General features: G+C 52.3%; 3 protein-coding genes across 5 annotated transcripts in view; all 3 read right to left on the bottom strand.

Moving 5' to 3' along the window:
• The window catches only part of FECH (ferrochelatase), a 17,036-nt gene extending 17,014 nt beyond the window's left edge, over positions 1-22 (bottom strand). The window contains exon 1 of the mRNA XM_027702458.1: positions 7-22. Within this exon, the coding sequence (XP_027558259.1) occupies positions 7-22 (16 nt within the window). The remainder of the gene's footprint in view (positions 1-6) is intronic.
• A 1,864-nt stretch (positions 23-1,886) lies between these two features.
• On the bottom strand, positions 1,887-24,422 carry NARS (asparaginyl-tRNA synthetase). Of its 3 annotated transcripts, none has more exons than XM_027702424.1 (16): positions 24,413-24,422; positions 7,812-7,858; positions 7,231-7,313; positions 7,060-7,125; positions 6,867-6,959; positions 6,655-6,744; positions 6,451-6,529; positions 6,075-6,145; positions 5,791-5,877; positions 4,724-4,945; positions 4,423-4,622; positions 4,202-4,337; positions 3,651-3,764; positions 3,079-3,210; positions 2,826-2,957; positions 2,595-2,726 (listed from the first exon to the last, which is right to left on the bottom strand). In XM_027702424.1, the coding sequence occupies exons 2-16, from the start codon at positions 7,852-7,854 to the stop codon at positions 2,595-2,597; spliced, it is 1,680 nt and encodes a 559-aa protein (XP_027558225.1). In that variant the 5' UTR covers positions 7,855-7,858; positions 24,413-24,422. The 3 variants fall into 3 exon arrangements, with proteins under 3 accessions (XP_027558227.1, XP_027558225.1, XP_027558228.1); XM_027702427.1 differs by having other exon boundaries at positions 7,231-7,310; XM_027702426.1 differs by lacking the exon at positions 24,413-24,422 and having other exon boundaries at positions 1,887-2,726; positions 7,812-7,854.
• Positions 8,772-24,328, bottom strand: ATP8B1 (ATPase phospholipid transporting 8B1). The gene is made up of 29 exons (XM_027702457.1): positions 24,297-24,328; positions 21,961-22,062; positions 19,219-19,411; positions 17,432-17,529; positions 17,017-17,130; positions 16,806-16,904; positions 16,655-16,716; positions 16,208-16,280; positions 16,047-16,117; positions 15,680-15,762; positions 15,405-15,563; positions 15,190-15,278; positions 14,763-14,953; positions 14,473-14,681; positions 14,065-14,108; positions 13,778-13,934; positions 13,080-13,268; positions 12,862-12,974; positions 12,497-12,661; positions 12,288-12,399; positions 12,065-12,140; positions 11,824-11,956; positions 11,346-11,631; positions 10,604-10,827; positions 10,397-10,480; positions 9,977-10,222; positions 9,684-9,822; positions 9,482-9,612; positions 8,772-9,008 (listed from the first exon to the last, which is right to left on the bottom strand). Exons 2-29 carry the CDS (start codon positions 21,964-21,966, stop codon positions 8,772-8,774), a joined length of 3,783 nt encoding a protein of 1,260 aa, XP_027558258.1. The 5' UTR covers positions 21,967-22,062; positions 24,297-24,328.

The raw sequence follows: 24,422 nt of genomic DNA, 5'->3' as shown, positions 1-24,422 counted from the left end.
CCGTGCCGGTTGTGCCCCCCATGCCGGCTGTGCCCCCCGTGCCGGTTGTCCCCGCCGGGCCCCGGGGCTGCCCGCGGGCGGTGGCCGTGGCCCGCGTCTCTCGTGCCGCCCTGTCCCGGCTCCCCTCCTTAGTCCCCGTGGTTCCCGCAGGGCGAGGGCGGTCGATCCTCGGTTTGCACAGTTGCAGAACGTTCAAAAAACCACGATTTAAAATGTTGGGGTTTTTTTTTATATAAATCCTGGTGCTGGAGTCACCACGCCCGGAGGTGTTTAAGATGCGTCTGGATCTGGCGCTGGGTGATGTGGTTTAGTGGTTTGGGAGTTATAGTGCTGGGCTGATGGTTGGACCCGATGATCTTAAAGATCTCTTCCACCTCTGATGATTCTACGATACTGTGATTCTAAACACAAACAAACAAACACCGCAGCAGTTATCCTGCACATTAGCGGGTGGTTTGCATTCCGTGTCTCCTCAGCAGCGGGTTTGGACAGGGGCAGAGCCAGCTCTCAGGGCTTCTCCTCACAAAGTCCTTACAAAGGGGGACCGGGTGAGCTCGAACATAGATAAATAGAAAATAGTGAATGTAAGGAGAGGTAATCTAATCAAAGGTCATGTCAAAGCAGCCAGGGACAAGGCTGGCAGGTCCTGCTGGCAGACCAGTGCACCAGTTCCCCATCTGACTGTGTGCAGATATCATGGGAGAAAATGAAAGTGAGGGTGAGAAATCTGAGTTCTGACTGCACACCTCCTCCTCTTCTGCAGGCTTCTTTTCCCCTTCTGATGAAAATAAACCCAAGTACTCCTGCGTTCCAAGAGCTGCAGCAGCCTTCCAAGATCCCACCACCACCGAGGGAACTGCACCGGAGTCTCTGGCAAGTTCAACTCCACTGCATCTTTCATCCCGGCCACCTTTTAAGCTCCTTATCTGATCTGCCTCTTCCTCCAGCACCTCTTAAGCCCTCAGTCCTTCCTCTGGTAGTTCCCCTGATACAGAGGCTTTTAACCTTCACAAAGCAGCTCAGCCCTGACACGTTTAAGGACTGAAAACTGATCGCAGACAAGTGATGCTTTCCCCACCCTTTTCCCTTCCCTTCAGGCACCAGGAGGAAGTTATTTTATAAGAAGTCTTTACACACAGAAGCCCGGGCTGCTCCCCCTGCTGCTGCTGCCTTGGCAACCCCTTATTCAGCAGCACGTTTACTCTCATTTATTCTCTGTAGTGGCCCCTCCAAATCACAAAAATTCATGGGGATTTAGTTCAAAAAAAAAAAAAAGGCTCGTGCCAGTTCTTGGCACTTCAAAATTCCCTTTTCCTGGGCTTTTGTCCACGCTGTATTAAGCAATAAGCTCCAAGGGCTCAGGGGAAGGTACAGGCATTACAGGTCAAGCACTGTCTTGTACACCAGCTTCTGCTGCCATAATTTATTGGTTGCTGATTTAGACCAGCTTATAGAACATGCAAGATGAAGAAAACCAGTCACTTAACTACAAAAATGTGGATATCCACAGCTCAGCAATTCCAGGAGTGAACGGCAAAGCCAGCCCAAGTCTCAGTGCAGGTGGCACATGATGCCCCTACCACTTTTTATCTCTCTGGTAAAAGGAGTTGCTTTATTTATGACTGAAAACCATACAGATGAAGGAACACGTGAAGTATTTCATTAACCCTATTTGCTAATTTGATTACAGCCAGAGAAGCTGCTCAGCTGCAGGAGCACAAGGGACCAGGGAGCTGCTCTGTGAACACACCTCAGCACCACGGGGGAAGGAAGCACTGCCTGGACACAGCTTGGAAACCCAGGAGTGTTTCAGGTACCAGTTCCTTTGGTCTTTAGTCATTTCTGGTTCCAAACAGGGAGCAAAAAGCACCTCACCCCCCCCCATATCCACGGCAGCGCTTCATCCACAGCTCTGGGGATAAAGGGAGCAAAGCCTGCCTCACCAGCAGCCTCAGCACTGCTGAGCAATAAATAATCTGAGAAAAAAACAGGAAACCCCAAACCCAACCCACCCCCTGCCATGGGATTCCATGCACTGTACTACACACCTTGCTACTGAATCAACTCAGAGAATCCCCAGGAAAATCAGCAGGAGCTAAAAAAGTGCAGCCCTCAACGGAATCATTCCCATTTTTATCCTTTGTTCCTGTCTCAGAGGGCACTATCAGGGAACTTCCAGAGCCTGAACTCCTGACTCCCCCAACAAGGAACCCCGAGAGAAAAGAGATTAAAATTAAAAGCAAATCTAAAACCGAAAATCATCAAATGCCCAGCACATTTTAAGTCACAGAAATTAAAAGCAGAAGCGTATCTTGGGTTTTAAACAACAACTTATCAGGATCTTTGTTTTGTGTTGACTCAAGGGCACAGATGCACCTCAACAATTTTTCTAAGGCTTCTTCCAGTTAATTAGTGGTATTTTTCTTTAGAAAAAGAGGGTTGTTTCTTTCCCATTTCACATCCTAAACTGGCATTTGAATTAACAACAGGTTGCAGGAAGTGTTGTTCTCAGACAGGCTGCAGCCCAGCAGAGTGTATCGTTCTTTCCCAAGCATCAGCTGCTCGGCTTTTCCAGGAGTTTTTCCCGAGGGTGGCTAAGGTTTGCAGCGCTGCACAAAGCGTGGGTAGAGGCAGACATCTCGGATGTGGTGCCTGTTCAGGATCCAGGTCAGGAACCGCTCCAATCCCAAACCATAACCCCCGTGAGGGCACGTCCCGTACTTCCTCTGGGAAATCCCGAGCAGAGAGTGAACATTACACATTTTCTTGTCACTTAAGAGTTGCAGTAACACCACCAAGAGGGGAAAACCCCCTGCTGTACTGACCTGATCCGTGTACCAGTAGTAGGGCGTGGGATCGATGCCCTCCCTCTGGTAGCCTTTGAGCAGCTCCTCGCTGTCCCAGATGCGCATGGAGCCCCCCACGATCTCCCCCACGTTGGGCATCAGCACGTCCACCTGCGAGGCACCACAGCACACCCACCGCTCACAACCACGAGGGCAGGACAAACAAATCCAGGGATTCTCCCAGGGTTTTCCTGGAGCCCTCATTCCCAGAGGCGTTCCCCCCCCGACTCACGGACTCGGTGAGGCGCGGGTCGTCCTGGCAGCGCTGCATGTAGAAGGACTTGATCTCGGCGGGGAAGCGGCACAGCAGGATGGGCTCGTTGATGGTGTCCGTCATCAGCCGCTCGGGGGCTTCAGGGATGTCCTACAATTACAGAAGGATTTATTAATATTGAACTGGAGAGCAGCCAGGAAGAGTTCTGGGAGTTCTGATGGACAGGAAGCTGAACAGGAGCCAGAGTGGCCAAGGAGGCCGATGGATCCTGGCCTGGCTCAGGAACAGTGTGGCCAACAGGTCCAGGGAAGTGATTCTTGCCCTGGACTCAGTGCTGTGTCCAGTTCTGGGCCCCTCAGCTCAGGAAGGACATTGAGGGTCCTGGAGCAGGTCCAGAGCCCCCTTCCAGAGGTGAAGGGACTGGAGCACAATTCCCATGAGGAGAGGCTGAGGGAGCTGGGGTTGTTCAGCCTGGAGAAGAGGAGGCTCAGGGGAGACCTCCTCACTCTCTCCAACTCCCTGACAGGAGGGGGGAGCCGGGGGGGGGTTGGTCTCTTTTCCCAGGCACCACACCTCCCAGCAGGACCTACCTCCCCAAACTCATAGTAGGTGCCATCCTCCTTCTTCACATCGTGCTCCTTCAGCCACTCGACGGCCTCGGCGTAGTTCATGCGGCGGAAGGGACGTTTGGGGGGCTGGAAGCCCTGTGGGGAACAGCAAATCCAGGTGGAAGAGGTGTTAAAGAACACCTTTCCAGGTATCAGCACGTCCAGACTCGAAGCACATCATCACTTATTAAATCAGGTGTCTCTCAAAGTCAAATCTCCTGCAAAGGCAGAAGACAAAGGGGCTCTAACAAAGGAGAACACCAGTTGTTTCATTGCTCCCTTGTGCTCCAGCCCACCAACATTCCAAGCTCTGGGCTGGAGGGTTTCATTCCACACTGCCATAAATCCTGGCACACTCCTGGAGCTCACTGGAGGGGACTTCTTTCCCCAGAGTTCCCTGATTTGGAAGTCATCACCAGCCTCGCAGCGCTTTCATTTCTCTGATGTTACTCAATATTCTTATTATCCTGCCTTCCCCAAAGTGATCAGAAAAGACTGAAGTTCCCATTTTTGTGGCTCTTCCCACTGCCTACCGGGTTGAGGTCGTACACGAGCCCCGCCGCGGGCGATTTCAGGATCCTGTCCACGACATCACACACCAAGTTCTCCAGACGGTCCAACATCTCCTCAAAAGTGATGAAAGGGCACTCGGCTTCGATGTGAGTGTACCTGAAACACAGAGAGTCACACCACTGCAAAACCACACACAATAAACTGAAATAAACTGAAATAAACTGCAATGAAGTGTCCGTACTCTGCCAGGTGCCGGCGGGTCCTGGACTGCTCGGCCCGGTACGACTGAGCCACGCAGAAGACGTCGCCCAGGGCTGGCAGGCAGGTCTCCAGGTACAGCTGGGAGGACTGGGTCAAATAGGCCTCTTCCCCAAAGTAATCCAGCTTGAACAGGGTGGAGCCTCCCTCCACCTGCGTCTGCACCAAGGTCGGCGGCGTGATCTGGGGAAGAACGGGGCTGTCACTGAGGGAAGAGCTGAGGACACGGTGACAGCACACGGATCAGGGTATCAGAGCAGTCACACCAGGGAGCACACACTCACCTCGTAGTACCCGTTGGCGAAGAAGTGATCCCTGAAGGCCTGCACCACCATGGAGCGCACCTTGAAGATCTTGGACATGTTCTCCCCCCGGATCATCATGTGCCTGTTGTTGAGCTGCACGTCCACCTCCGAGTCCTCGTTGAGCAGGTTGTCGGCCCCTCCCGCCGGGGCCAGGCCGATGAGCTCCCAGTAGTCACAGCTCAGCTCGTGGCCTCCCGGAGCCTGCCAGGGGCACACAGACAAACGCTGGGGGAAAAGGTCACTGCTTGACCCCAGGATGGGCAGGGTTAGGTGGGATATTGGGAAGGAATTGCTGGCTGGGAGGGTGGGGAGGCCCTGGCACAGGTTGCCCAGAGAAGCTGTGGCTGCCCCTGGATCCCTGGAAGTGTCCAAGGCCAGGTTGGAGCCACCTGGGACAGTGGAAGGTGTCCCTGGATGGCCTGGATGTCCCAAATGGCTTTAAGGTCCCTCCCAGCTCAGCCTGTGAGTTCTGCTCTCAACAGCTCCCCCGTGTGGGTCACGGCCGCCTTACACCCCTGAAAATGGCATTTTTCAGTCATTCCCAGGATTTTCAGGGGAGGAATCCAGAGTTTCAAAAATTTTCATTTTTACAAAAATGTAATCATGTGGGTTCACATGAGCTGAGCTCAGCTCTCACCTCGGCTCCATCTCCTGGGGACAGGGACAACCAGAACAATTCAGCCTGCCCAAATTTCATTTGCAAAACACGCCAGAAATGGCCAGTGGCACGTGGCTTACCAGAAAATCAAATTTTATCTACAGAGCAGCACCAAAAGCTCACACTTTGGCCTTATTTTCCACACACAGGCAGCCACAGTGAGGGGCTGCTTTGCTTAAATACTAATATATCTCAGGAACACTGTTTGAAGCAATGTAATACTCCAAGTGTAATTTGGGGGTTTTTTGAGGCCCAAACCAGGGGTGACAGCGCAGCTTTGGGAGGTTTGTCTCTGCTCTAAACCTAATTCCTGCTGAAATAATCTAATGATTCCTTCCACCTCTGCCTCTGCTTCTGTCAGGAGCTGCCAAGGAGGACAGGAACATACCTGCTTGCCTTCGGGGAGGAGGTTGAGGGTGCCATACACTGCCACGCTGCTCTCCGTGGACAGCACCAGCCCGTTGTAGCACTGGCACTGCAGGGAGGGACACACAGACGGGGTAAGCAAGTTTTTATTCCTACATTTCCTCCACCATAAACTTACAGCCACTCCCAGACAGTTCTCACACTGACACACAACACAACTGAGTCAGTAGGTTTAGGAGAAGTTCCCAGAGCTGCATAAAAGAGGGGTGAACACTTCAATTAATGAATGGAACCAGCCCGACTCACCAGCTCGTCGGAAAGGACACACTGCAGGAACCCTGTGCCATCTCTCAGGACAATGAACATCAGGTTCTTCCCTGGTTAAAAAGAGAAGGAATTTGCTGATCTCACTTGGCAGGATTAGCTTAAAGCACAGAACAAGGCTTTGGGGGAAATTCTGCAGGAGCAGACTCCAAACTGAAAATCTCACAGAATTTGAACTGAGAAATGTCTGTGTGCTCACACAACTGTCAGTGTTGCACTGATAAGCCACAGAGGACACCAAACTGATGGTTTTAAAATTTCAGAGCAGGTGCTGTTGGACTCATTCCATGCCCAAATTTTGAAGGCCACTGTGCTTGTCCCACCTCCCTGCCCAAGCTCAGCAATGCTCATGCCTCACCTTGCCTCCGTAACCTGTGAATCCAGCCAAAAATCTTCACTCTCTGCCCTCTGTAAGCCTCCAGAGCACTGATCTTCACCTGCCAGGGAATAAAAGCCATCAGGCAGGGGAAAGATTCGCCCCTCTTGCACACAGGGTTCATCCAAAGCCCATCCCAGAGCACGTACAATCCTCCAATGCTCCAAGGCACAGGATCATACTCACACATTTGGGCTCTGGAAGGCTGGGATCATTCTTGATAACAACCTTCTTGGCTTCCTCCAGGTTCTTCTCTCTCCTCAGGAGATCTTCTGCCTGGTTAAAGGGAGTAACTCATTAAACAGCTGTAAGCAGGCCAGTTGGAAGTGTCACAGTGTGACACAGTGTCACAGCTTTCGGCAAACAAAGGTGCTCTGCTCCCTCTCTCTGCATCCTACCTCCTTCTTCTCCTTGGCTTCGTTCTTCATCTGCTCCCTGTGCCACAGCTTTTTGACATTCTTCATCTGGGACTTGGAAATGATGGCCCATCTCTAGGGAACCCAAGGAGAGAGCAGAACACATTACACTGTGTCCCTTCACACCGAGGAGCAGTAAAATCATTCCCACCAGGAAGCTTTAATGCCACAGCACCTCGTTTTCTTTTTGGGAATCCACATAAATCGTAGGGAATGGCTCTTTTCCTGCCGTCATCAAGGCCTAAAAAGGGGGAGAAAAAACAACAGAAGTGAACTGAAATCATCCTCACAGAGCCTGAGCACATTCCACGCTCTCCCAAAGCAAGCAGGTGTTTTCCACACTCACCTTTAACACGGTCTTGAACGGTTTCTTCTGCGTCCCATCACCAGTGGAGTCGTTGCCCTCCCGTTCAGACACGTACAGCTCTTCTAGGATACATCACAAACATGGGCAACAAGTCAAAAAAAACGAGGGGGAAGAAACTGGACACGCAGGGCTGGACGAGGTGACCTTTAAAGGGTTCCCCCACCCCAAATCTCTCCAGGGGACCAAACCCTCGTGGTCAGACAGCACAAGAATTCTTTCCTGTTTTCCACTGTAAAAATCAATCCACGCAGGGCCTTCTCTAAGCCTAAGAGGTACTGAACTCTCGGGAGCCGGGAAGCAGCAGCTTTTCCCGGGAACAGCCTCGCGCAGGGAGGCAGGAGGGCAGGGACACAGGGAGACGGGGCCGGGGGGAGCAGCTCCCGCCTGGGAACCGAAAGGGAAAACGGCCCGGGCTGCAGGGCTCGGCTCTCCGGGGGCTGCTCCGTCACGGCATCGGGACCCGGGAGATGCGGGGGATGCGGGGGATGCGGGGGATGCGGGGGCAAGGGATGCGCGGGGATGCGCCGGGCTTGGGGCCGCCGGGCCCGGCCGGGTCTCACCGAGCGCCATCGCCGCCGTCCGCCCCAGCACCTCGGCAGCCATGTCCCCGCAGGAACTGCATCAGGAACTGCATCACCAACCGCATCACCCTGAGCCAACCCCGAGCACGGTTGCGTCAGCCGGACCGCCCCGCACCTCCCACCGCCGGCGACGAGGGAGGGAATTCCGCCCTTGCGCTCATCACAACACCAGGGGTGCGCTTTAGGAGGTTTATTTTCGCATTGCACTTTTTGAAATGTGTACATTCCGTCGAGCTGCAGGGCGTGATTTTTGCTATAAAATAATCAATAATCAACCTTAGTCCGGGAGGGGAAAGTAGGTAAAAGTGAAACGTTCAGACATCTCGAGTAGAGAAGGTGCAAATGTAAAGAGACTCATAAAAACACTTTTTACACCACCAGCAAGTAAAGAATGTCCCAATGGGAGTGACTGATTTCCGGTTATCCAGAACTGAAATGAACAGGCTGTGGCAGCTCCAGGGGCAGCTTCCAGACACCAGATCTGTCCTAATTCCTGATCCAGTCTGGCACTGGCTGAAGTTTGTGACCAGACACATCCTCAGCTCAGCCCCGTTGGTGTCCGGGGTCCTCTCCCAGGGCTGAGCCGTGATGTCCGGGCAGGGAATGAAATGCAGCACGCAAAGGAAATAGCTTTCAAAGACAAATATGAAATGTAGCTGCAGTTTTATACCACGACAGTATTAAAAAGTGAAAAGTCTGCAATTCCAGGCATCACTAAAAACCTGACCCTGCTGGGTTGCCATTCCCAGCACAGTCACACAAGGATCAGCAGCTCCACGGAGAACTCTCGGCTTTTTTTGTGTTCCCAGGAGTCCGAACCCAGAAAGTCCTGTGATAAGCCATAAAACCCCTCCTCCTGTCCTTATGCCCTTTGGTTAAAAAAAGATCCTGAGTTTGTTTCAGTTCTGTGCAATCACCGGGACGACCGGGATGAGGATCTCAGCTCGTCTCCCGGGTGTCCCCGGCTCCCGTGCCCGTCATCCCCGTGCCCAGCACGGCGTCCAGCGGTGCCCTCCTCTTGCGGATGCTGCGGCCCGAGGCGATGAGGTCGGCGTAGCCTCGCTGGTGCGAGAAGGCGTAGGCGGAGCGGCGGGCAGAGACCCCGCGGCGGAACGCGCTGTGCCGGCGCCGCCACTGCTGCTCCTCCAGCAGGTACTTCCGACGGTTCCGCTGGATCTGCACGGACACCAGGGGTTAGGGCAGCATCACCCCTGTGTGTGTGCCAGCTCGGGACACAGCAGAAGCAGCCACGACCTGTCCCCCTGCACTCTGAGATGTCCCCCTGGCACTGCAGCCCAGCCCGAATTAAACCCAAACCGGGCATCTCGGTGCCCTCACGGGGTCTCTGTGGTGTCACCAGGTCTCAGCCGAGCCCGCAGTGAATCGGCCCCCACTGAGCTGCTGCCCCCTGAGGGCACCATCACTTCTTTGTCTCTCATGGAATTATAGAATCCCAGACCTGGAATTACAGAATCCCAGAGCTGGAATTACAGAATCCCAGACTGGTTTGGGCTGAAAGGGACCTTCAAGCCCGTCCTCTCCACTCCCCTGCCATGGGCAGGGACACCTTCTACCAGCCCAGGTCTCAGCACCAACTGCTGTAAGTAAACACCTGCCAAATTCACCAAAACAGCGCAGGTTTCACTCACTTTGTCGCTCTCCGAAGGCCAGATTGTCATGGCCAAGAAACGCTGGGCCACCACGGGGAGCAGGCAGATGGCAATGGATAAAATCATGGTGAGCCAGAGGTAGGGCTGGCGCAGAGCGTTCGGAGCAGTTCCTGGCAACAAACAGCACAAAAATCAGCGCGTGACAAAAGCTGCCTGAGACAGAGAACCACAAACCACTGACCTGTGAACTGAAAGCCAGAAGGGAAGAGGACGTGGATTCCAGCACTGTGCAGGTCAAATGTGATCCCAAAGTAAATTGCAATGCTCCCAAATACTGAAAAAGCGTTCACAAAAGTCCAGTAGGATGTATCCAGGCCAATCTGAAAGCAAACAGAAGCGCCCAGTGAGTTTATTTAAATTCCAAATAATGTCAACAGCTTTTTGCATATTGTTACATTTTTAGTAGAGGAATTTAGAACCGTGGGCAGAAGGTGTTCTCAGAGCACCAGAGTTCAGGAAGCCACGGTCACTTGCCTGAAAATTGACGACAAAGATGAGGGAAGATGCTGCTGTGACAGCAAAGGACTGATAGTCTGCCGGGGCCTCTCCATCCTGCCCCATGGATTTCAGGTAAGCCCCGTACGGGATGAAGAAGATGATGAGTGAAGTCACAGCTCCGTGGAGCAGACTTAAAAAGAACTTCTTGTAGTTGAAAAGCAAATCCCTCTGGCCCAAAATGTACAGTCTGGGGAACCGGAGGCTCAGCTTGTCGCTCACGTCCTTAATGAAGGGGGGAGAGAAAAGGAAAGTGTTGTTCTCAGAGGGAGCTTTGAAGAGAGAGGCTCAACTTATACAGTGTCACATGCAGAGTAATGCACGAGGAAAACTTGTTTAAAAGCCACAAAACCAAACAAACTGCCCTGGTTTTATGGACCAGTGCTGACATGGGAATACCTGGTCGAGCAGGCCGACGAGCAGGACCGGGAGGCTGGAGTACAGCACGTTGTACAGGGTGATGAACCAGTCCTCGTAGGCTGTCTGCAAAAGAAGGGGGATTGCAGGAGTCTGTGATGCTCCCACCACGTCCCAGGTGAAGCCTTCGCCGTCCTGCACCGGCAAAGGACCCGCTCGTCGTGCTCCCAGCCCAGCAGACCCCCCTACCTGGGCAGAGAAGCCGTTGAAGAAGGAGTACCAGATGTGGACCAGCGTGAAGGCGAAGTTCTTGTAGAAGAAGTATCTGAGGAACTTGCACATCCTGATGTAGGACCACCGGCCGTGGACCAGCAGCAGGCGCTGGAGGAAGCGGAACTGCCCGAAGGAGTAGTCGCTGGACATGACGGCCTGCATCCCCTCCTGGCCACTGATCCCGACTCCAATGTGGGCAGCTGGGGCAAGGACACAAACACCACACGCCAGGTTGGACGGGAACGTCACCTGGATTCTCTCTCAGTCCTTGTTCTGTCACAAGGGAGAACCAAATGGCGAAACAGAGCAAGCAAAGCCCTGAACAAACTGGCCGGGAAGTTTAGGGACATAAACCCTATCCCAGAGGTTTCCCTCTCAGTGGGATCTCTTGGGAAGTGGCTCAAAGAGCAGCAGCTGCAATCCAGGCAAGGGGCACCCAGGCTGTTGCTTTGGTTTTTGTGTTATACCACTGTAACCCACAGAGGGAATTCAGGTCCCTTCTCAGGCAACATGTAAAAAACAAAAAAAATAGATCAGGAAAAAGCACTAACCATTTCCTAAAGGGCTTCCTCAGAAAGGGAAACAGGCCCAGAAGCTAAAAGCCCCGTGGCAGTGACACGGATGGAAGAGTCTTCTGAGCAGAGAGGGACAGCGGAGAGAGCGCAGGAGCGGGGCAGAGGAGGTGTGTCCTAGCCAGGGAGCGCCGCAGCCGCCTTACTTTTGATCATGTTGACGTCGTTGGCGCCGTCCCCGATGGCCAGGGTGACGGCCTTCTTGTACTTCTGCACCAGCTCCACCACCATGGCCTTCTGCTTGGGCGTCACGCGGCAGCAGATCACCGCCCGGCACTCGCACGCCAGGTCCACAAAGTTCTTCTGCTGCTGCTCCTTGTGGGCCTCGGCCCTCCTCCTCTTCTCGGCTTGCTTCTCCTCCTCTTCTGCCGTGCGGGGGAACTTCAGCTTCAGCTTCTTCTTCTTCTTTTTCTTCTCCAGCAGGATCTCGTTCTGCGCGACAGAAATGTGTCGCGTTCCCTTCCGCACCCTTTCCAGCCCCACTCCAGGTGCTGCCCCACAACACACCTGAGGTCTCTACACTCCCAGCACACATTTCTGGCACTTGAATGACCAGAGTCCTCAGGGAGGGACACTGGGGCCTGCTGGTGCCCCCCAAAATCCCCACCAGCCCTTTGCACATACCAGCCAGGAGCCAGTGATGATCAGAGCCCGATCTTTGCTGCCCTGGAAGAAGGGCTCGTTCATCCTGAGGGAGGAATGTGGGCTGGATCCAGCCCTGTTCCTCTGGTTTTCCAGCCTAGTTTGAAGGAGAGCGCTGGAAAGAGAGGGGGAGGCTGTTACAGGAGAACCAAGGGCGAACTTCAAGCTTGGTCAGTCCCAGACTGAAAATCCTGGAAGGAAAATCCTCTGTGTTTTCACTTGCCTGGTATCTTCTCCATAGCAGATGGCTGTGTCCTCTGTCAAGAGTTCACAAGAGAACCCAATATTTTCAGCAGTTTCTACAAGAAGAAATGGAGAGGAAAGTATTTACTGGAAGTTCTGTCTGTTGGGAGCACTTCAGTAATTTCTGATTTATGTTTCACTGTGAGAATTCCCTTAGGAAAACATCCTCCTGTTTTTAGCTCTTTGGCTGTGAGCAAACCCACCTTTTTTGTCCCCAGTGAGCACCCAGATTTTAATGTCTGCTTTGGAGAGCCTGGAGATGGTTTCTGGAACTCCATCCTGCAGTTTGTCTTCAATAGCTGTTGCACCAAGCAGCTGGAAGGGATTTGAAATACAGGGGTTTAGTAGCATAAAAAAATCAGTTTCTTTTAATTTAAGAATAGAAGTACAGTAAAAATGTCCAGCTTCTTACAATCAGGTTTTTTTCTATCTCCTCATACACCTTGTCCAGAGCTTCATCTCGGTTACTGGTGGCTAAACTGGCCTCCACAAACTTTTTATTCCACACATCAAATTCCTCCTGACTTATGTCTCTGTAGCACAGGCAGAGCGTCCTGAGAGTTTCATTGGCAAAGACCTGAAAAATGATAAAAAGAAAGAAAACTCTTCATTTGCCATCCAGTTGCAAGAGTTAAGACCGTGGGGTTTAGAAAGCTTGATAAAACAAGTCAGATTCGCAGAACCAATTGCATTTGTGTTAATAGCTTAGGAAAAGGAAATTAATGACAGAAAGACACAATTTTTGATTTAAAAATGGTGGATAAAAACCAAACATACATCGAGTGCCTCTTCTGTGGCTTCTCTCTTTGGGTTTGTGGGGTGCAGCCTCTCAAAAATCACCGTGTCAGCCCCTTTGCAGTAGAGCCTGATGTTCCCCCCGGCCTCTCTGACTGCGCAGGGAAACAGGAGAGGAGGCACAAAACATCAGAGCACATTTAAATAGAGGAATAGTTTCCATGAATAGTTCCCATGGAGGCTAGTTGCCGGGAGCTCACCGATGACAGACATCCTCTTCCTGTCGCTGTTGAAGTCCAGGATGGCCAGGACCTCGTGGGTCCTTTGGGTGCCCATCTCGCTGAGGGTGATGGTGTTCTGGGTGCGGGACAGGAACACGTAGCCCAGGTTCCTGGCGGCCGTCACCAGGGCCCCCTCGTCCGGAGAGGCTGCCTGGTAGTTGAGCTGACCTGCAGCGTGGGGGAAAGCCAGGAGACACCTCAGGACACACCTCAGGACACACCTGGACACTGCTGCAGCCCCCGGAGAACCGGGACCAGGGACCCCTTTTTACTGGATGTGCTTCTATCAGGATCAGCCCTGAACTTGCCTCCCTCCAGCACCAAAAACTCCTCTGCCTCAATAGCTTCATTTCTCAATTTAAGCTCCAAAAGACCAATCCTTGGCCACAGGCACCAACACAGCCCCAAGAGCAAGAAAGGGCAGGACACTGTTGGTATCACCAGCTCACAAAGGTGGGGGTAAAGCAACATCACTCTCCCGTGTTTTCACTGAATCTTCCAACCTGGTGTTTCACATCCATGAGTTCAATAGCTGGTCACCTCTGCATTTAGTTTGGTTTCATTGAAAAGAGCATTATGGGATCAGCATTAGCTTTGGGCCTCTCCCTTGTGCAATTTGAATTATCGTTTCCTCCGACACAAGGAAAAAAAAAACCCAACAAAAAGCCCACACTCACCGTCAGAAGTGTCAGCCATGACCGTGTGACAAATGGCGAGCAGAAAAAAGAACTTGTGGATCTCTGGCTCCTTCCCAGACTTTATCTGCTCTATCAGATAGTGATCATAGAAGAGGAACTTCCCGTCTGCGTACACGTTCCAGCTGAAATCCACTTGCTGCTCAGGAAACGGGGCAGGAGAGAGTCTCAGTTACCTCAGGTGCCATTGCTTTGTGCCCCCCTGCACCTCTCCAGGCTGTGCCAAGGGACTGTTCCCGTGCCACAGTGCCACAGTGCCACAGACCTACCTCAGGGTGGCTCTGGAGCTGCCCCGCTCTGTCCCGGCTGTCCCCTGCAAGGCACCACAACAAAGCTGTTACAGCCCAGCACAAAGCCAAACAGATCTAAATTATGCCCTGCACTAGGAATGGAAGGAACAGGGAGAGGAGAAGCTGCTGCTCTTACTAAATTTCCTTGTTTGTTTCTGGGTTTTGTCCCCAAAACATTGCAGTGAAAGGAAATAATTTTGTAAAAGTTTCCGCTCAAGTCCATCAATTTCCACTTTCTAAATGGGAAAACAGTGGGGAAAACCCCAGTAATTCGACTGTGCTGGAGCTTTACCCAATGCCAGGGCAAACTGTGGGAGCTCAGCTGGAACTCAGACGCCTCCCACGCACCCGATTTCCCTGGAGCATTAAAATCCCTCCCAGATTTACCGTATCTCTGGCCGTTTATGCAGCACTTTTTGAAGGTCATGATGTTCTGCGTGAGGGTCCCGGTCTTGTCGGAGAAGATGTACTGGATCTGCCCCAGCTGCTCGTTGAGCGTGGTGGTCCTGGCCTTGGCCGCCGTGTCCTTGTCGGGGTAGTACATCTGCAGGTCCCAGTTGATGAAGTAGCTCTGGCCAAAGCGAATCACTTCCACGCTGAAGGAAAGACAGGGAATTCTGGAATGTTCTCCCTCCCAGCTGCAGCTGGGAGGCACCTCCCCCGGGGCATCCCCCTACCTGACGTAGAGGGAGATGGGCACCATGGTGTTGAGGACGATGATGTAGCCCCAGAAGTTGAGGAAGCCCCGGTAGGGAGGGCTGAAGTCCTCTGCGTCGTACAGGTACCAGGAGCAGTTGCCGACCTGCTGCTCCCAGTAGGTGTGGCCGATGGCCAGCCCGGCCGACAGCAGGATGAGCACCACGATGATCTGCAGGGGGCACACGGGCCTGTCACACTTCTGGAAGATCCCAAAATCCCAAATCCCCACATTCCAGACGTGACAGGTCAGAAGAAAAGGATTAAACCCTCCTGCATTTCCTCCTGCTCCACCCCAGCTCAGCGGGGCAAAACAATTGGAGACATTCTTATTGCACACCTAACTTTGCATTCACTGCTGACTTCAAAACAGACTCAGCCCTGGGAATTTGAAACAAAAAGCCTTACGGTGTAAACCATGTAGTTCATCAGGGAGTCAATCTTTGTCCTTTTGAATCTCGTCTTCCCGCTGTTTTTCATGATTTTCGTGTCAGCACCTAAAAAGGAAGAGTAAAAAATGAAAACAGATATAATACAGAAACAAGTGCCAGTATTGCTGTTTTACCAGACTGGGACATGAAATGCAGGTGATGTCTAGAGGGTGAAGAAGGGAAATATCACACCTGCAAACACCACCATCCCATGGCAGAAATCCGTGTTCCTGATCTTACACCCACGCAGCAAAACCTTATCAGCATCCAGGGAATAACTGGAGTTCCTCCAGGATAACGTTCCTGTGAACTTATCCAGCCGGTTATTGGGCTCTTCACACTCAATCAGACCTACAAAGTTTGGAGGGGAATATCTTTAATTTGCAAGAACCACAGAAGGAGTTTTACTTTGCTTGCACTGACTTGTGAACTGCTTTTAATGGTGTCAGGGATGGAACTGTACCAACCATCAAAGTTTGCCAGTTCACTCTCCTCCTGAAGATGTCTGTGCGTCACCTCCAGGGCCATTTTGAACTTTAAATTAGTCTCACTAAGAAGAAGGGATAAAAAGACAATTTTATTTCAAACAGGAGAGAAGTTTGAACAACATTAAATGGAGGAAATCAATATGCCATAGGTGCCACCACTTCTCCAAAGGTAAAAAATCAGTCCACGTCCTTCCCCCTTTCTCCAACACTTCTGACACCTCTGTGGCACTCCAGTGGACCCTCACTGATTGAGAATGATCCCTGGATTGCAGGAATCAACAGTGTCTCAGTTCCCACAGTTCCCTGCTTGACCAGTCATCCCAAATCAACTCTAGGCCATCCTTACCCGTCCAGTTCAGCTGTCTCCACGTAGCACAGGCTGTTGGGTTCTGAGCTGGACAGCAGCAAAATATCAGCCTGGAAAACAAATCAAATAAAAATAAATGCAGGCCAAGATTCCCACAGAACTCTGCAGAAACATCAAACAAAAGTATCTGAAGCACTTACAGGAACAAAAGTGTTTTTCTTCAGACGAATGACGTCACCAACTTTAATATCTTTCCATTTTGTGGTTTTGAACCTAATAGCAAGATAGTTTAATGATTACCACTCTTTAATCTAGAACACTATGCACTCTGTAAATCTGGCAACACTGAACTTTTCCTTAAGAGACAAACAGGACCTCTTGGGATAGAGAAGGTTGGCTTTTTGGAAACTGCAATTTATTTCAGGTCTGCAACTTAGAAGTCCTCTTGCCACTTCACCTAGGTATGAATTCCTATCCTGCTCTCTCAGCACAGATTTAGTGCCACAGGATTCATGTTAAATTCTCTTCCAGTTTCAATTAGGTTTTCACACGGGCAGCAGAGAACAGAGAGCTGAACCTTCCCTGTCATTTACAGCCTCAGATCCATGACAAAGGCCAGTGACAAGGCAAACAAGGAACATCCAAACCTCCCATCCTTGATGACATCACACGTCCTGTTGTTGACCTCGTTGTCCATCCTGTGCCGGGCCTGAAAGCAGAGCAGAGAAGGTGCTGTGGGTCACAAATGAGCTGCACTGGGGGGGTTTGCTCTTCCCAGGAACAGGACAGGGCTCTTACAATGTCATCCACCAGGTCTTTGACTGCGGTGATGCCCAGCACGAAGAGCAGGGGCACCAGCGTGGTGTACCATGCCAGGGTGCTGATCTGGGGGATCGACTGCAAAACAGCAAGAAAAGCAGGGTCACAGTCCAGGCAGAGCCCTGAATCGTGTCACAAATACCATTGAGCCCCAATTCCCCTCACGGGGAGTGTTCTCTGCCTTTCTTACCTGCAGAATGAGAAGGACAAGGAAATAGAAGTTGGCCGCTCTCTTGAACTGTTCGAACAGGTTCAGAGGTAAAAAAGTGATGGGGTTGTACTTGTATGTCTTAATTGCATTGCCCTGTGGGAGAGACCCGAATGTCAGTCACGCTGCAGGTCCTTCTCCCATCGCAAATGTGCTTATTTTTAAGCCAAGCAACCGCGTGAGAATTTGGGATGAGGGCACCTGGCTTCTCTCTGTAAGCACATCTCTTGATGCCTCGGTTTTCCATTCACAAACCCCAACCCAGCCACCCTCCCCTCCTCTGCTGGAAACCCTAAAGAAATTTGAACAGTGGCTTTCACACCATTCCGAAGATCCCACAGGGATTAGGGAAGCATTCACCCGGCAGTTAGCACCTCATCGAGGCGGGACAACTCACCGCATATTTGCTTTTTTTGAAGCACAGGAAGATGGTTCTCTTGAAGGCGGGCTGGTCGTAGAAGCGCCGATCGTTTGCTTTCACCTGCCAGCTGCAGTCTGGAGGGGACAACACGGGTGCAAACTTGTCACAAACACTAAGGGAACAAATCTGTCACTTTTAGGCTTTCTCTCAAATCCATCTTCTAAAGGCGCCTTCCACTGAAGCAAGGCTGGTACCTGCTTTTTAGGCTGAAAAAAGCTTTTCAAGACGTTTCCAGACTATTTGTCTTTATTAGCAATTCAAATGTCACCGGGGGTGGGAAGAAGTGTTGCTTAACAATTTAAAAGGTCTGTGAGAAACCGAAAGCCTTCGGAGTAACATTTATTCGTGCAAAATTCCCTTCCCATTCCATGGGTCCTCATTCCATGAGTCTGAGCCAGCTCCCAGGAGCTCTGCCCGCCCGGGACGGGTGACGCAGGCAGGGTTTGGAAACGCGGCTCTCCTGACTCATCCCACGAGCATCTCCCCCTTCCCTCAACCCACGGGGATGTGATCGTCCTTCCCGGCTGCTCTTCCCGGTTCCGTGGGATTCTCCTCCCCGTGCACGGGGTGAAACCGCCGGCGGCAGAGGCGTGGGCTGCTCCGAGCACAAAGCCTTTTGTTTTCCTCCACCTTCCAGCAAGTCTGGACTGACACTACCTGCATCATTCCCCTTTTTTCAGGGTTTGTAACCAACTGGAAGTGAAAGCCACAAGCCCCGAAGATAAAAGAGAAATATTTACCTCGGAGGACCAGGCTCGGGGTTAAAAGTTTATTAAGCGTTACCCAAGAGCGTGAATTGAGAAAGTAATTAAATTTGGTGAAAATGACAGGACTAAACAAAATTGTCCACAAGTCTACATAAATATTTCTTCACCGTATTCCAAAAGCATTGCAGTGTTGATAAAACTGATAGAAAACTGGCAAATAAGGAGCTGAAATAAAACCTGCAGGAAGGAAGCCCCGTGAAATTAATTGCTTTCAACTCTGACACTAATACCTAATATTTGGGCAGCTGCATTGGTAATTCATCATCTTTAAGGAATGTCATCCTACAAATCCCCCAAACGAAACGTGTGATGGGTGGTTATAAAATGGAAACACATCAGAGATGGTTGTAAAACGAGAGGGGAGTTGCCACCCAAACAGGAAGGAATCTGTATTAATTAAACAGGTTAAATTAAAAGGACTCCCACTGCAGCCCTGCAAAAGGGGGATTTGAAGGAGCTACAGCTCTTCCTGGGGCAGAGGCTTGAAGGGAGGCCAGAAAGGTTCCTCCCACTGATGTTCCTACCCAGATGGTTCCTTTGAACTCCTCCTACTCACCTTTTACCTTTCAGGAATCTCAGGAGGCTACAAAAGGAGCGGTGAGGTGGAAATCTGCTCCGTGCAAGCCTCAGGGAGCAGAAATCCAGGGAAAGCACTGACTGAACGCAGCAAACAGCTCCTGCTGGTGCCAGTTTCCAGGGGATTGGGAACACAAGCACCTGGAGCTCTGCTCCAGCAGTTCCCAGAGCACAGGCCATGCACACCCAGTGCCTGCCTTCATTAAGAGGAGGTCACCACGCAGCTCATTAGCTTTACCCAGGACCAGTGGCCCAGAGCTGTTGCTGCAGCTTGGAACGGAGCTCAGTTTTGTTACACTGACCTGCCATCAATTCCTCCTCCACACTCAGACAAGCTCTTCCCAATCCCACCTGCCAACCAAGCCCAGCAGTCCAGTGGATCCCCGAGGCTCAGGATGGTTTCTCCCCAGCCTGTGGTACCTTTTTTGCCGGGCTCCCGGCTCTCCTCGGCGTGTCCGTGGCTTTGGCTGTGCCCCGGCTCAGCCCCGGCCTGCCGAGGGTCCAGCTCGTCCTCCGTCTCATCGTCGCTGTAGGGCATCACCTCATCGTTGGGCTGCGAGTCCTCGTCCAGGGTGGTCTCCGAGTCCCTTTCCGAGGTCATCCTGCTAGCACCCTAACATTTGGGACAGGTTAGGGACAGGAATTCAGGGAGCAGGGGCTGGAAACCACATCTCTCATTTCGCTCCGTCGGTGCCGGTCACCGGCCCCACATCTGGAACCAGTTTGCCCAGGAGAGCAGCGGGCACGGGCTCGGTTCTCCAGCACAGAGCACAGTCACAGGGCAGTTATTGTCCCAATCCTTCATTACCATCCTGCTCCGTGTAATTACACCCACCAGCCCCAGGAACACCGTGTGCTCCAGAGGCACCACACTTCCAGTGGGATGGAGGAACTGGGAGCCCACACACACGTGTCTCCTCGTGCCCATTACATCGTGGAGCCACAGGAGCTGGAGCCCTGAGCCATCAAAGGGTCACACTGCTGGTCCTGCAGCCAGGAACCAGCCTGGCTTCCTCTCCACGGGTGTGGAACCTGTCCTGGCTGTGAAGACATCATTTGTTTTCCTAAACAATTAGGGAATACACCTCAAGATGCATGAAATCCAACCCACTGTGACATTTTGGGTTATTTCTCCTCTTTTTGCTGCTGTTTTTCTTCCTGCCCCGCCAACACCTCACGTGGGGGAAAGCAGCTGGAGCTCCTCACACACAGAGCCCCTGGAGCACAAAACGCCACCAGATCTGGGACAAACAAAACCAGCTCTGGCACACGGAGATTCAGCCCTCAGTCTATTAATCTTTACCGATTAACTGCTTAATGATTAATGGGCTAATTAATCATGCAAAGGGTTCGATGAGATGTCAAAGCCGCGCTGCTTTTGTTTTGCATCACGGATGCAAAATGGAAATTCCTGCAACAGCAGCCCGTGGTGCTCACTGGGAACACACTGGGAATGGACACTTCAGTCTAGAGGAAGCATTAGGTCACTCATGCTGGCGGGGAGCAACACCCAGCTCTGGCTCCCAGCTTGGAAAATCCAGCTGATCCGAGGGCAGTGTTGATATATGGGGAGGTGAAGGAGATGAAAGTAGCATGAAACACAAGTTTAACTATACCTGCCCTGGTTTACTTACTGAAAGGACAAATTCCTCAGTGCTTTGGTCACTGGGGTTTTGTGTCTGCTCCTGCCTTGGGGCAAGTGCCAGCTAATTGGGAATAACTTAACCCTTGTAAAAAAAGCATTTGTTTGAAGGCAGTAAACAACAACCAAACCCAATCTTACTCTAATAGTCACTGCACATGACACCGTTTTGAGAACTCGGGATCACAGGGACTGTAACTTCAATGCTGCAAATCACATGGTCGCTCAAAGGGGCCCTAAAAGTGAACAGATCCATCCAGAACAAGGGACATGCATAGCAAAAGGATTAAATGCTGCTAAAGTTGTTATTTCTATTTAATATGGATATAAAGAACTAGGAAGTGAGGCAGAGCATTGCACACCTGCCAAGCCCTCACAACCTCCCACGCTCAGGCCGTGCCAGGGACAGCAGCTGCCCAAACCTGGCCACAGGCTGTCCCTCCACAGCACAGCAACAGCAATATTTGCAGCAAGAGTCATACAGCAAACTCGAACAGAGCAAAAAGGAACTCAGAGGGACCCTTCTGAACTACTTCAGAAGAGATGGATCACGAATTACTCAGAGCAGAAATGAAATGCTGCTGGTAACAAGGCAGAGAGAAGGATCTTCGGAGCAACTCAGCCTCCCAGCTAATCTTTATGAGGCTTGGGGAGGAAAAGAAAACAGCAGCCACTCGAAATGGCATGAATCAGCACCAAAAGGGCAAGGAAACAACCTTCACTCCAAACACTGAGCTTTGGTGAGATTGCCATGCAAATCACGTGCCCTGGGCTGATCAATTTATAGAACTATTGCCAGTCACTTCCTCGAGTGACTCCTCTAAAATAACTGAACACCCAGAAACTGCATCTTCCAGGGGACCATTTCCCTCACACTGGCTGTTGGATGTTTGGAATGCCCTGGAGAAAGGCAGGCTCGGGAGTTGAGGTGCCAAATATAATTAATTCATTGATCCCTATGAGCCAACACAAGGAAGAGATTAACCAGGCACCAAAAATCCTACAGAAAATCATCCCAGCTGCCTGAGGCCACACCAGGATGGTTGAAGATGGGCCACTGCAGAAACAAAATCATCATTTTTACCCATTATCTGCCCGGGGATTTCTCATTAACAGGTTTGCAGAGTTCCATCATTTAAAGTCCAAGGCAAGACTGGCTATCTCTGCAGAAGATAAGACAGCTGGTAACCTTTGCTCAAGCTGCAGGTTCCACTGAACTCTGAAGGGGTTTCAATCTGCCTTTTGGAGGGTGTTGCTCTCAAGGTTCATGTTATACAACAGCCTATCTTGGGGTTAATAAAGGAATAAGAGTTATTTTGGGGCACGGTCAAGCAGCGCTGTTTGGCCCGGAGGACTTTTGGAACGTTATAAATAGAGTTCTTTTCCTAGGTGTCACCCTGCCCATCAAAACCAGCTGGAAAAATAAAGGTTACTTCCTGCTCCCAGGGTTGGAGATCGCAGGAAAACACCTTTTCTGGCAGCACCTCCAATGGGCACTGAAGCTGTTTTCCTACACTGACCTTCATCCAGTGCAGTGTGGAACTGAAGCAGAGGCTGCATTACAGGTGCTGACAGCGGCTGCCTCCAGAGAATCCTGTGTCCTGCTCCAAATCAGGCTCCATCTGCAACAAAACAAGGCAGAAAAAGCGGTTTCTTGGCTGATTTCCACCTCGTGTGCACGCAGTAACAAAAACATTCTTCAGGCAAAGCGTGAGATTAATTTAATTAAGTTTCTTAAGGCAAAGAGAGATTTCTGGTTAGCTCTCCAAACCCTTCCACGCTGCTCCTCTCCCTCCTCTCAGGCACAAAGTCACTTTGGCAAATAGCCCCTTTCCTTGATTTATTTCCTGTTTTGTCCACGTTGCTTGTCCTTCCCCCACTTTTTTCCGTGCTTTAGTTCTGCACCTCCCCGTGCATCACTTTTGTAACCCGGAGCATCCACGAACTCGCTCAAATCGCCCATCTCCACTACCCAATTTAAAGCCTGTTTCTAATTTCTGTAGGAACACGTGAGGAAAACCCACCGAGGAATTCTGTGAGCAGAGGTGCCACAGAGCACAGCACCCGAGAGCTCCCGCACCCTCTTCACCCCGACAAGCGCCGGGACACAGAGAGGGTAAGTGATTTGCCCCGGGCCATCGGGTAAGTCACCGACAGAGCCCGGGTTGGGTTTCAGAAGCTCCCGGCCAACATCCTGCATTGGGTTACAGCCGCACAAAGCAGCTCGTTTAACAGAGGCGGGGAAGAACATCGCAACCCCTCAGCCCTGGAACGACACCGATCAACCCCTCCCCGCGGTCAAGTGCTGCTCAGGCCGAGGAGGTTCCTCTGCCCTCAAACAACCACCACACCAACAGCAGAGCAGGGAAATACCTTGGGGCTCCTTTAAAAAGAGCTTTGGTGCAAAGAGAGCGAGTGGCTTTTGGAATTCACCGTCCCAAACTGCAAAGCAAAGGAACAGAGCGTTGACAGGCTGCAGAATTAAGTGAGAACAGTTTAGAAGTTAGTGGAAATAGTCTCTGTGATGCCTACAAGTTAACACAGGGACAAACACAGGCCTGGGACAGGCACAAAAGCATCTAACATGAACACCAGTGGAGAAACCACAAAACGACCAAATGCCACTCGACTCCTGAACCAGGCTTTGAGGAGAAAGACAAATAAAACCCAGGAACCAGATAGAAAGCTGTCTGAGCCAGCACAGACACTTAGAGGGAGTTAAGCCCAGGGACTCCAGCAGCAGCAGCAGCCACACAGGAGGTGGCAGCTCAAGGACCAGGTCATCCCAAATCCCACCCGCACCCTCCTGGTTCTCCCCCCGGGAGCGGGGATCGAACCCCCCGGGCTGTTGCTCGTCCCGGCCCCGCTCCCTGTCGGGGCTCTTGGGTTTCAAGCGGCTCCCGGTGACACCCGAGCCGCGCTGAAATGCTCCATTAGCTGCTCCATTTAGCACAGCTCCTGCCCCGCTCCGAGGAAGGGATGCTATTTGTGCCACAGGCACGGACCAGGAGGTGACAGGACCAGGACACCGATTTTCTTTGAGGTCAAAATATGCTTTCCAAGCGAAGCGCTGATCTCACGAGTAGCTTTTCCGGGATTTTCTGTTGCAGAATTATACTGTTCCTTAACGCAGACACCTATTGCTGCTCTGAGGGCTGTATAAACATTGACTAACGTAATCACCCCGCAGCCCTGAAGGCTGTTTTCATCATTTATAGATACGGGGGGGGGGGGGGGGGGGGAAAAGCGGGGGGGGGGGCAGGTAGCCCAAGGCCAGGAGAGCGAGTCAGTGCCCGGCGGGGCTCGGGAGACAGGGACAGCCCGTGCCGTGCCTCACCTCACCTCCCACCAACCTCCCGAGCTCTCCTTAAACCTGGCGGCTGGAGACCCGGCGCTCAGCTCGGGGATCACCGGCCGCGCATCCCGGGGGATCCCCGCGGGCTTCGGACGCGCTGCCGACAGCTCCGAACGCCCGGAACAAGGCGCCGAGCTCCCCGCTGCCGGCAGGTGATGTTCTGGGAAGGGAAGGGAGGAGAAGGGAAGGGAGGAGAAGGGAAGGGAGGAGAAGGGAAGGGAAAGCGTTCCGGGTGCGCGCGGGTCAGCCCCGGCCCCTCCTGTGCGGCGGGGGCGGGACGGGACGGGACACAGCCCTGCCCCGACCCCCGGCCCGACGGGAGCCGCACCTGCCCAGGGGGCGATGGAGGGACCTGGAGGCGATGGAGGGACCTGGGGGTAATAGACGGACCTGGGGGCGATGGACGGACATGGGGGCGATGGACGGAGCTCGCCCCCCGCGCCCCCGGCCCCGCAGCCGCCCCTCGGCGGGACCCCCCGTCCCGTCCCGTCCCGGCCCCACCTGTGCCCGCGGTCCCCGCTCGTCGCCTCCCGCGGTCCCCGCTCTGCCCGGGAGCCGCCGCCAGACCGGCCCGACGGGTTCCCCCGGTTGGCCGGGCGGGGAGCAGGGGAGGGGCCGCCCGGCCCG

This window comes from Neopelma chrysocephalum, unplaced genomic scaffold (assembly GCF_003984885.1).
Source record: "Neopelma chrysocephalum unplaced genomic scaffold, ASM398488v2 Primary Assembly neopelma1_186, whole genome shotgun sequence".
NCBI lineage: Eukaryota > Metazoa > Chordata > Aves > Passeriformes > Pipridae > Neopelma > Neopelma chrysocephalum.
Note: the sequence above shows the minus strand (reverse complement) of the source record. Positions and strands in the feature narration are given on the sequence as shown.